The sequence below is a fragment of the Odocoileus virginianus genome, chromosome 16 (assembly GCF_023699985.2).
Source record: "Odocoileus virginianus isolate 20LAN1187 ecotype Illinois chromosome 16, Ovbor_1.2, whole genome shotgun sequence".
Classification (NCBI taxonomy): domain Eukaryota; kingdom Metazoa; phylum Chordata; class Mammalia; order Artiodactyla; family Cervidae; genus Odocoileus; species Odocoileus virginianus.
In genome coordinates, this window is record NC_069689.1 from 8864038 (window position 1) to 8875999 (window position 11962).

General features: G+C 42.9%; 1 protein-coding gene and 1 non-coding gene across 3 annotated transcripts; both read right to left on the minus strand.

Annotated features, from left to right (window-relative positions):
- Positions 1–915: 915 nt before the first annotated feature.
- EIF5 (eukaryotic translation initiation factor 5) lies at positions 916–9249 on the minus strand. 2 transcript variants are annotated; one of them, XM_020913429.2, is made up of 11 exons: positions 9159–9249; positions 7849–8128; positions 7663–7744; positions 7082–7254; positions 6706–6817; positions 5515–5657; positions 5105–5263; positions 4458–4619; positions 4034–4198; positions 3592–3726; positions 916–3194 (listed from the first exon to the last, which is right to left on the minus strand). In XM_020913429.2, exons 2-11 carry the CDS (start codon positions 7918–7920, stop codon positions 3105–3107), a joined length of 1293 nt encoding a protein of 430 aa, XP_020769088.1. In that variant the 5' UTR covers positions 7921–8128; positions 9159–9249; the 3' UTR covers positions 916–3104. The 2 variants fall into 2 exon arrangements, with proteins under 2 accessions (XP_020769088.1, XP_020769089.1); XM_020913430.2 differs by lacking the exon at positions 9159–9249 and adding an exon at positions 8465–8612.
- Positions 6034–6156, minus strand: LOC139038859 (small nucleolar RNA SNORA28). Its single transcript, XR_011491997.1, has one exon. It is a non-coding gene; the product is annotated as a small nucleolar RNA SNORA28 (small nucleolar RNA).
- Positions 9250–11962: the final 2713 nt, after the last annotated feature.

Below are 11962 nucleotides of genomic sequence, written 5' to 3' on the forward strand. Positions count from 1 at the left end.
GTCATTCATGGAATGGTCTATACAGATTACTGGGGTTAAAGATGTAAGCATGACTCAATTTAGGAAACACAACATAAACCACACAGTTGAGAGGCAGAGATATTCAAGTGCTATATTGTTCCAGATAGAGAGCACTCTGAAGCTTTGGAATGGTTAGGTTTAGCTGAAATTTGTACAACCACTGAAACTAACAAGGCAGAAACTGGACAAGCTGGCATTTGGGGGCTACTCTTGGAATACTGGCCAGTGAATACTAACAGAGTTCCTGGAATAAGGTTTGCGTGGTAACAAAAATTTAAACCCTTAACAGTTTGGTTTCATCAAAAGTAAATTTTAAGTAGATGTCAGCAGAATCTTATTTGGGTTTTAAACATGTCATCTAAGCACTACAAGACACAGGAGCCAGACTAGTTGAGTGACCGTGGGGTAAATACATCTCAGATACCACAGACTGAGCTCACACACAAAATGCAGAAGGCTCATCCACACCAGTACCCTCTTTTCTCCAGCCTTGGGAAGGCCAGCTTTTTGTTTTTAAAGTTATGTCCAGGTCAAAGGCTTATTAGTGCATTAGAGTAAACAGTGGAAAGCAACCCCAACACTGCTGAACACAGGACACACTGGATTTCAGAGAACTTCTCTCTTAAACCTTGAGGACCCCACACAGGAAGTTCATTAACCTCAGAGAATTTTAGAAACATTCCTTTCTTAACTAAAGAGAAATGCTAGAGTCAGTTATTTAACTACATAATTGACCCACCTAAAGTCACTTAATCAACCAAGAAATCAGATAAAGGCAGATCTTTTGTTTCTAATCAATTTGATACAGACTAGGAACACAAGATCTAAGGACAGCCATCAGCAACACGTGTTTTGTGAGTAGGGACACAAGGACACAGAAACATCCAACACAAATTTGAAGCAACAGCTACCAAAAGGGAGTTTTCAACACTCCAACTTTATAAACAAAATTCAGGTTAATATTAAAGCAGAGACAAAAATAATTTTAACATTGTTTTAATCAAATAACAGCTGTTTGAAACAGGAAATTTTAAGAGTTGAATAGAGCAAAGTGAAAGATCACTCTATCAGGATAGCTGCTATGAATAAATCCCTTACTATGTGGATTTGAATCCCATTTTAAGTTTGGCACTAGACTGAACACTGGTCTAAGCCAAAATTTTCTCTTTAGTGTTTTAGAAGCCCTGAACATTTTCCTTCAGTTTTTTTTTTTTGGGGGGGGGGGGGCGCGATGGGAGAAAAAAAGGGAAAAAACCCCTCTATAATAAAACCTCATTAGCTTGATAATGGGTATCCTGAATGCAACTTGGTACTCCCCAAAATTTCAGAAAATAGCAAGAAATTTAACACCTAGGTATGATGTGAATTTACAAAAGCCTCTTCTCTTTGGTGTGACAAAGCACATTCCCTCCACATAGACAAATGATTCTCCTTCAATCTCAACAAAATTATTAAAAAAAAAAAAAAAGGCAGCTAGAGACCACTTTGTACCTCCCCAGTAAGAATGCCAGTGTTTTTCCTTAAAATATCAAGCTAACAAGGTTTTATTATACCAGATTGTATAATTTCAATGTGAAAAACTTACATACATTTGTTAACATCCTGTAATGATCACAAAGAGATGAATGATATAAACCAGTGTTCCAAACAAAATTCACTCCATGCATTTGATTCCCACACTATTTTCTGTGTATATTTGTACCTTCAAGACTTCTAAGATGTACTCATAAGCCCTATCGAGTGAGTTTATATCAGCAAATTAGGCAAGCAATTTGCAATGATGTTATTTCCAAATCTAAAGCCCAGGATGGGCTGGGTCAGGCCCTAGTTGCCATCACCAGTCTTCTTGGGTATCTCACTATATTCAGCATGAAATAAACACCCCAAGTCTTACACCAAAATATAGGCTATGACTTAGAAACATGCTTTTACTTTTTTAAATAACACATTTTCGGGGGGGGGGGGGCTGTGGCAGGGAGTTTGAGACACAGTTAATACTTATTTTGGCAAGATAGCAACAAAAACCGAGAAAGCATAAGTTATGTATCCAAATGCAAAAATAAAAGAACCATAGTATCCAGGGAAAAATCCACACTGAACAAGAGATACAGTATGTCTAAATATTCTCAAACTGTAATTTGAATCAAGAGTAAATGCTGAGAAGTTACGCTCAGTTTTTCCTTGAGATTAATTGCATCTTTTCCTGCTTCCCCCAAATAAAATCATAGAGCTTATTAGTATTTAATCACTCCCCCAAATTTCCATTTTCTCTCAGTATAAAGCAATAGCTACACACACATAATAAAATGCTTGTATGTTAATGTAATAACTCCCCTGGCTCATCCAACGTGCAATGCATACGACTTCAAAGACTACAATTTGGGGCAAGTATAGACTTTAAAAAAAAACAAACACAATTCAAGTTTCAAAACCTGCTCTTAAATTTATAGGACACTCAGGTCATTTTAACTTCTTAGTAAGAAAAAGGTGTTGCACTGTCATTTGATTATCTGTCCACCTTGGCATGGGAAGGATGTACATTATCAGATGCCAATTTCAGGGACTAGAGAGAAGACTTAAAGCGCTATGCATTTCCTAATGACCGAGTAAGGTATTTATAAGTTTATGTTCACATTTTGCTGAAGGACCTTTTAAAGTCTCGGCACCTAATACCTAACAGGCTCCAATAATCCTATCAGGTTAAATGATGGTGCAACATTTTTAAGGAGCCAATTATTTCAGCTTACTTAAGTCATTCAGAGTCAAAAATCTGAAGAATGACCAAAATCAAATCTTTATTTTTTATAACTGTATAAATGTGATCCAAATGTGTCCACCACTAATTTTTCAAAAAGAAACATGCTATAAATAAGCAAACTACACCTGCTCACTGATATGTGTATGGACTCCCTAGATGTCTTGTTGGGTTTAAATACAGACCACTCACAGCAATACATTTTTAGTAGAAAAGTGTAGCATGATGTTAAGCCATTTTAGCTTTTGCACACTCATGTTGCACTTCTGGCCGATGATGCAAAAAGATTCTCAGCATTACACTGTTAAGCTGGGCTGCACCCACCCCTTTAAATGGCATCAATATCAATGTCATCATCTTTGTTGTCAGACTTTACAGCTTCAACTTTCGGTACACTGGCAGTCTTTGAATACACCACCTGGTAAAACAGAAGATTTTTCCTTTTTGGTAAATTTTTATTCCAGTAAAACCGCTCATAAAAACAATAGTAGGTCAGTGGTCAACAAAGGAGAAAAACTACCTAGAAACAGCCATTTGTTCAAGAAAAATTTTGAACTTCTATAAAAACTAAGTTAACACTCTACATATATAGACCCCTAGACTGAGGTGAAACAAAACCCTCCCTTTGAGAACCCACACAGTATTTACTGAAATCATGATGTCTGGGGATAGGGAAGATTTCTAGCACCCTTTCTATTAATGTGATCCCTTTCCTAAATAAGAGGCTGTATTGTGTTACATTTAATTTGCAACTATCCAATATCAGCATAACACTTACCACTAACACTGTATTTAACAATTTCCCCAGTGTTTACCTCAATATTCTCATCTTCATCATCATCTTCACCACCAGAAGATTCTTCCTCTGCTTCCTTTAACCATTTTATAAAAGGTTCTGCTTTGACACGAATCTCTTTGGCAAGTTCTTTTGAGACATATTTCTTAGAGGTCTAAAAAACATTTAGTAAAATTTTTAGTTCCAACAACTTAACAGTAACTTGAGAGTTATACATAATTGCCTATACCCATCCTTTGAGGGGACTGAACCACATGCTAATCTCAAACTCTCAACAGATTAAATGTATTCAGCAGAGTGTTAAGATTTTCTTCAGTCATTACTAGAAGCTACCATGGTGGGAATCACCCTACAGACAGATTATACCAGTCAAGCAAGTAGAGACTAGGTATTAGGAAACTTTTTCCAAAAAAACCCCAACCCTTCTAATCTTTAATCAGAGTTCATCAACATATCCCCACCTTTTCCGACCAGCTAATGATGACCTCTTCCTCCAAAAGGTCTGCATCATACATCTCCTTCAAGATATGTGGGATCTTGGAAATGAGCTGAGCTTGATGCATTGCTACCACACACTCCAAACCATGAAGAAGGTACCGCTGAGCTTTTTTGTTGTTGTGACAAAACTGCAAATAGATATTCTTGGCGTTAACAAGCTTTCTTAGATGAGACAGCCCTATAACAGTAAAAAGTCAATACTTAAAAGATTTCTAATTTACTTCACATATATGGAACCATGTGTATTTTCCAGATACTCTCATGCTTGTTAAGGTAGGTCAGTTTTCTCCATTTTTTCAGGATGACAGAATAAACGGGAGGTTAAAATGGTGTTTCCAAGGTCACACATCTGCAAATCTCACTATGAACATAGAGCTATTTGCTTACTCGTAAGAAATGGCGCCTGTATTTCTTAATTTGTTCTCTAATCTTCTCATTAAAAAGAACTTCAGTCAAAACAAGAGGGCCCATGGCTTTTACATCCAGTCTTTCTGCTTCAGCTACAATCTCTTTGTCAGATGAGTCAATAATACCTTCTTCTTTCTTTTTCTGCAAATAAAAGAAAACAAGTGAAAAAGAAAAAAGAAGCAATTCAGTGAGACGGAGGCACATTTTGCACTGTCCCTGGGGCTTCCCTGGTAGCTCAGATGGTAAGAGAGTCTGTCTGCAATGCAGGAGGACATGGGTTCGATCCCTGGGTTGGGAAGATCCCCTGGAGAAGAAAACGGTTACGCACTCAGGGCTGGAGAATTCCACGGACAGTGTGTGGAAGGTAGAGACCATGGGGTCACAAAGAGTTGCACACGACTGAGCGACTAAGCACAGCACAGCACCGCACCACAGTCCCTGCTCTGATGAACCATTCCCTTACCTAACTGAAGATCCTAGGACTTCTAAGTAATACACACCTGCCAAAAACAGTGCCTGGAACCACCCTCAAAAAATTTTTGAACAAACAGCTTAAGGTAACAAATATCTAACAAAAGCTCAAGGCTGGGTAGAAGCTGACTTACTGATCAACAAAATGTTTTTACCTTAACAAAATCAAACAGGATATTGACCCGCTCTTCAACAGTCCTTTCCAAATCATCACTGAGGGTTAAAACTTTTGCATGGTCACTGATCTCATCCATTCTGCGCCTTTGAGCTTCCTCTGTTGTATCCTCTCCCCAGTCGTCATCCTCCTCTTCTTCCTGTTTTTAACAACAAAAATGCTTGGCCAAAGAGAGACCTTGAAAGCTGAATTAAAAAAAAAAATAATCCAGATTTCTAGTGTAATTATCATTTTCTCACTAAATTTCTATTTAATCAACCAGTAAGCACCTGGAACCCAATGAACTGGTACACTGTTAAAAGAAAAGCAGTTTGTTTCTGCCCACCTCAACCAAAAGTCACATTTTATACAATTTTAGTGCCCACCACGCCCATCAAACCTTGCACTCACCACAGCATGTGGAGGAGGACTGATTTCATTTGGTGGTGGTGGTGGTGGTGTCTCACTGCTGGAAACGGAGCCATTTTCCTTGTCTTTGCCCTTTCTATTTTTCTTTTCCTTTTCTTTTTTTCCTGTACTACTGTCACTATTCTCTACACGGATAAAGAGGAAAGAAAGTTTATTACTGTGAGTTATATTACACCTTATTGCCCACCATTAACATTTAAAACCCTCCCCTCAGAAAACACTACCTGTAATTCTAAAAGGGTTCATAAATCAAATTCATCCACTGTGTTTCATAGGTAAGTCAAAGAAGAAAAGCCAGTAAATATCAGTGGTATTAGCTATTTTAGTAAAATTAAGGGTTGGACACCACTTAGTTACTGAATAAAATTAAGACCACAAGGTGACCTCAGTGGATCAAGTACTTAAAGCTAAAAGTTGGCACTCACGGACCCTCTCTCTCCACTCCTCATAAACTTATAAACAAAGGTTATTCGCAACTATGCTTTGGCCAAAAACTAGAACAGTGTTTAAGTCTATATAACGGCTAGTCTCACAGAGAGAACACCGGAATAGGTTAGACTTTCTTGCTATAGCAAGCTCAAATTGTGTCAGACAATTTTGATTATCTGCCACAGAGTGTTGCTTGCATGCTCTAAAGCCACTTTGGCCTAATGAGCCAAGGCCCTCATGTTCAAATCAGTATTCCAGAAGCAGTCTGTGGAGTTGCAAAGAGTCCAACTCAACTTAGAACTGAACAATTCCAGAAGTAGATCTTTTACTATGACCCCATGATAATTTGTCCAATATTTCATACATCCCAAGATATCTTAAAAATTGAGGATGTGGTTGAGTTTCATGGTAGCCTGTACTTTACCTTTAATAGTACATACAACAGCACACTTATCAAACAGTTGACCTTTGAACATAAGTTGAAACCACACAGATCCATTTACATGGAGTCTTCCCCCCAATAATTACATACTACAGTACTACACCATTCACCGTTGATTGGTTGATCCTTGTGTACACAGGGCTGACCTTATTGTTATAAGCAAACTTTCACCTTCGTTAGGTGTTCAAGGGTTAACCTTATTTTTTTATAACAGTAAAGACACTTCCACTGTTTCCAACAATCAGTTGGAATCAAGTCAAAATCAAATCTTAAGGTTTTAGAAGTTCATCACAAGCACTTACCAGGTGGGTTTTTGAGAATGAATGTGCAGAGTTTATGATGTGTGTCAAGCATGCCTCGATAGCCACAGGCTTTACAAGAATTACCTATTGTTTGCTTCTTTGGATTGACATGCTGTCAGAAAAGGAAAAATATGTCACCGATTAACATGATGAAAATTCAAAGTGTGAAACTAACCATCAAAAACCACCTGAACACCAGGTTTCACATCAAAAGATTTTTTTTTTTTTTAAATAAGGTCAGTATGGAAACACCTATAAAATTTGAGGTTTTGCAATTTATGTAAGTCTTCTCTGCCTTCCTGGGAACATGATTTGGTGACATCACAGAAGTAAATACAGTTTTTCTCCTATTGACAAGAACCGCAAAGGCACTCACCAGATCTGTTTCAGGATTCTCACACTCAGGACAGAGAACAAATTTTTTAATGAATCCATCCAACATGTCTTGCAGCTTATTCGCCTCATGAGATCCATTGACAATGTAACGGTCATTCTTAACATCAAACTGGGTCTGTGCTCCCAGCTCACAACCAAAATATTTGGTGGGATCTATTTGGGGGGGAAAAATCTAATTTATTATAATTAATCTTTGGATGAGTGCTGAGTCACTCAAGTCATGTCCGACTTTTTTTGACCCCATGGACTGTAGCCTACAAGGGTCCTCTGGTCCATGGGATTTCCCAGTCAAGAATACTACAGTTGGTTGCCATTTCCTACTCTAGGACTCTCTGGCTACTCACCCTGATTTATAGAATTATCACTCTTTAAATGGACAGAATTAAAAAAGTGTTGTCCTGGTAATCTTATATACTAATACCGGCTAATGCTATCCATCCGTTTTAAAGCCAAGTTTCCACTTAACTCAAAAGCTAATCAATTCACGCAAGATTTGCAGACCAGAGAGCATCACAATTATGTCAATAAAATGCCTTCTCAGATTAAAGAGGCCTTACTTACACGTTGGAGGCCGATTAAGCGCTTTCGCTACGTCAACCATGTTGACTATAACTGTCTTGATTCCATTTCCTTTGCCCTCAACCTAAAGGAAGTAAAAATTTTGCATTGTCCACATTGGGAGAAGCAACCTTTAATAATTCATGAAAAAAACTTAGGACTTGCTACTAAAATGAAGATTAGTATTACCTTGGCAATCAGACGGGGCATCTTGTAGCGATAGAACTGGTCTGACACGCTGCGGTTGACGTTGACAGACATTTTGGCTTATTAGTGGCTTTATCAATAAGATGAAGAGATCTTTGATTGCAATTTTTTGGTATCCTCTGTCTGGAGAAGAAGGGATGACATAAACGACTGCAAGAGTTCTCGGTCTCTGACATGAAAAATTTTTCGCCACTGAGGCTGTAAGCTTCTTGCTTGTATGCTATGTTTCCCCAATACAGGTACCAATGGCTGCGCAACAGCTCTGAAAGAGAACAAACAAACCCCCACGTTTAACAATTCCTGCAACGAAATTCCTCCCTGTCCTCTCTGTTTAATTACGCCTACTTCTACGTTAAAAACATGAGTTTATTTACAAAGAACAGCTACCAGTCTCACGGGACACCGGTAGCAACAAAAAGCCTTCATTCTGACAAAGATGTGACTTTGGTTGATGCCAGACTCAAACAAGACAAATTACGCTGCATAAGCTTTTCATCAGACCAGTCATCACGTCGACGGCTTGCTTCCGTGGTAGGCCGTATTTTAACCGAAAAACCAACCCCGACCTATCCCACCAACCCAACCGAGACTGTGGTACCCAGAAACTTCTCAGACACATCAACATCACTTCAGGACGGCTGGCTGTGGTTTTTCTTCGAAGTCGAAGCCTTCGGTGGCGAGCGCTTACTTCAGAGCCACACTTCCCTAACTACGCCCACGGAGCATGAACGCGCCGGGTGGGCGCGCGGGACTGTGGTCCCCTTCTCCACGCAAATACCCTGGCCACCTTCGAACCCGCCCCGAGCTGTCAGGGCTGACCCGGAGGCACCCGCGAGGCGGGCGCGGCGCCGGCGCGACGTCGCCAGCTCCCACGGCAGCCCCGCCATGTGCGCAGCCCGGGCCTCCCTCCGCGGACTCAGGGTTGCCGCTCCGCCGGAGGAACAGAAACCGGCGGAGGGGCGCCGGCCTCGCCCCGCCCCGCCGCGGCGATGACTCATAAATGCAGCAATTAGGCCTGAGTCAGCCCCGGGCGGCGGCGGGCCCGCGCAGCGCGCTCCCGGGAGGCCGCGGTGGGGGCGGGGGAAAGGCGGGGGAGAAGGGGGGGGGTGCGACGAGAAGAGGACGCGGAGCCCGGCCCCGCCGCCCGCCCGAACTGCGCCACACACACACACGCGCGCGCGCGCGCGCGCTCACAAACACACTCACACGCGCGCGCGGGTCACGCGGCGCGCCGCCATCTTGTGTGGCCGCCATCTCCCTGCCGGCCCGAGCCCGCCCGCTCGCCGACTCACCGTTTTCGTCAAATAAAGACATAAACCCAACGCTGCTCGCCCGGGACTGGGATGAAGTGAGGCGCGCGAACCCGAGTCCGAGGAGAGGCGGCGGAGGCAGCGCAGCGAGCAGCGGCCGGGCCAGGCGCCGCCGAGCAGCGGGGAGGGGCTGTCCCAGCGACGTCCGGGGTCCACACCCTTCAGCGCCCGGGGCCTGGCGACCTGGCACGGAGAGACGGCGCAGTGAGCTGCAGGCGTCGGGGCGCCTTCCCCGCCAGCCAGCGGCCCGCGGGGGTCGAGGGGGCGGGGAAGACGGGGGAGGGGGCGCGGGGCTACCGCCTCTCCACCGGACTCACCTCTGGAATGTTCTCGCTCTGACTGAACAACGCCGCCGCCGCGCTCAAGCTACCCTCGACCCCAGCGCCCGCCCCCCGCGCCAAGCCGCACAGCCATTGGCTGGCGGTCCGCCCGAGCTCGCTCGTCATTGGCCTGCATGCCGCGTCTGTCGCGTCTTTCCCCGCCCTTTCTGCTTCCTGAGGCTCCACTCGCCGCCTCCACCCGCCCCCAGACCCGCGTCCCGGCTTCCCTCTCTCGTTCTCCCCTCCCCCTCTTTTCCCAGAGGCCTTCGCGGTCTCGCGAGAGTGGGCGGGCCTCGGCGGCGGAGATCAGCCGCTACACTGCGCTCTGTCTGTTTGGGTGCCGGGGAAGATGGCGGTTGTTACCCCCTCCCCCGCTGGCTGTGTCCGGGCTCCTGAGGGCGCGTTCCCTCAGGTGTTCCCGAGACGGGTGCGGGAACTCTCGGGGGCTTCTCACTGTCTCTTCTTTTCCGGGGACCCTCGTCCTCCAATCTTGAGAAAGAAGTTGCTTTTCCACAATTCCCTAGGCCTGGGCAGAGGGCGAAGCTTGGAGGGTCTGGGTCTTGCATCCCACGTGCCGCCTTTTATCCTCCGAAGCTCAGGTGTGCGTAGTCGCGGCGATCGTGATTCAACCGTCCGCCTCGCCCCTTCCCCGACTCCTGGTCTGCAGGCCATGGTTGACTGGTGTCTCTTGTCCACATGTTTTCTAAAGAGGAAAACACGAAGTTAATTCTTAACACCTGGATCTCCTGGAAGTGATCTTGGCGGGGGGAATGTCTCCATGTTCTCGTGCTCCACCATCACTTTGTTCAAAATAAGCCTCACATCACCTTACCATTCGTGGAATCATCCCCCCCCAGTGTTTCCAGTGTTCTTGCCGGACAAAGCAGAGACCAAAGTGGGTGTACTAATAAGGTTCCAGTTCCAGTGTATTCACTTGCAAATGATTACAGTTTACCAGGAGCTTCTTAAATTTTAGTTTTGGTGATTACAGAAACTCTCATTATTTACTTTTATTTTGTGTAAAATTTCGGTTGCGACTGTAAAAATGCAGAGTCCACCTTGAAATGTGAAAACATACTTGATTATAAGAGAGTAAGAGCCAAATAACTGAGCGGTTGGAGCAGTGTCCTGGTCAGCTATGTGGTTTCCCGGATCTGGATGAAATGAAGTAGCAGTGTTGCTGAGGACAGGGTGAGTTGGATAAGGGGCTGACCTTTGATTTACACCATTCAAATTTGCAAGGTTAGGATTGAAAAATGTTGATTTTTAAAATCAAAGTTCAAGATTACTCTTGCAAGGTTTTATAAGCGTTATAAATCATTTAAAACCCAACAGGGTCAGTGGGGAGAGTAAATAAAAGGGAGAAAATAAATAAAAGGGATGATCCAGAATTGAGAGAAATAATCTGTCCCTTGCTGCAGGGGCTTTTATTACAATCACATGGTGTATACTTTGGTACATAATTGTTAAATCAAATGCATAATGCTTTATGGATACCAGGGTTCCGGTCACACAAACTGGAAAGATAGATCCAGACATGCTTCTCTGGTTCACGCTGAGGCATGACTTAGCAGTATTGAAACTTTGAGTTTTTGCATGACTGCACACAAATGACATTATTTTAGAAACTAGTTTATGAGTATGAAACTAGTCTGAGGCTAGAGGCCTGCTTCCTCAAAAAGTTTTTTTAATAACTAAATACAAAGTGGTCAGTTTTTTTGGATCATGTTTGATGGCCCCATATTTAATTAATTTCATTGAAGTTTGTACTAATTTTAATTTTTGGTACATGTGTCAGTCATATCTAATCATAGACAATTTTTTAAAATCTCAAACATACCATTTGTTGAATGGTTTTTATAACCTAGAATTTTCTAAGTCCTTTGAATACACTTACTTCTTTGTTTCTGTGAGGAATTTTTATTCCCATTTTACAAATGAGCAAACTGAAGCTTACTGGAAAAAATTAAGCAGCTTGCCCTAGATGATATATTGGTAAGTGGTAGAGCTAGAATCACATCTGTCTGATCCCAGGGTCTGTTCTCTTAACCATTATACCACACAGCCTCTCCAGATGAATATAACCATGGATAAAACTAGGATGTGTAACCCTAGTTATGCATGTGTAACCTCATTGAATTCTTAAACATTCACATGAGGGAGTGTTGTTATGCCCATTTTACAGGTGAGGAAAGAGACTCAGGAAGATTTACGTTTCCTCAAGTCACCTGTCTGGTAAATAGTGCACAGTGTTTGAACTCCAGCTTGACGCCAAGCTCATTGCACAATTCTGTCTCCCATTTCTGGGTCTCCGCCTCATTTGGCTGCATTGTTTCCCTCAACCAGGTGCTCACAGTTTACTAAATATGGGTACTTGGTGTGTATGAAATCCCTGTTAAATGAGTGCCTGAACTATGCGTTTCAGGGCATGTCCTGGGCAGACATGATTAGCTACTGAAAAGGTAA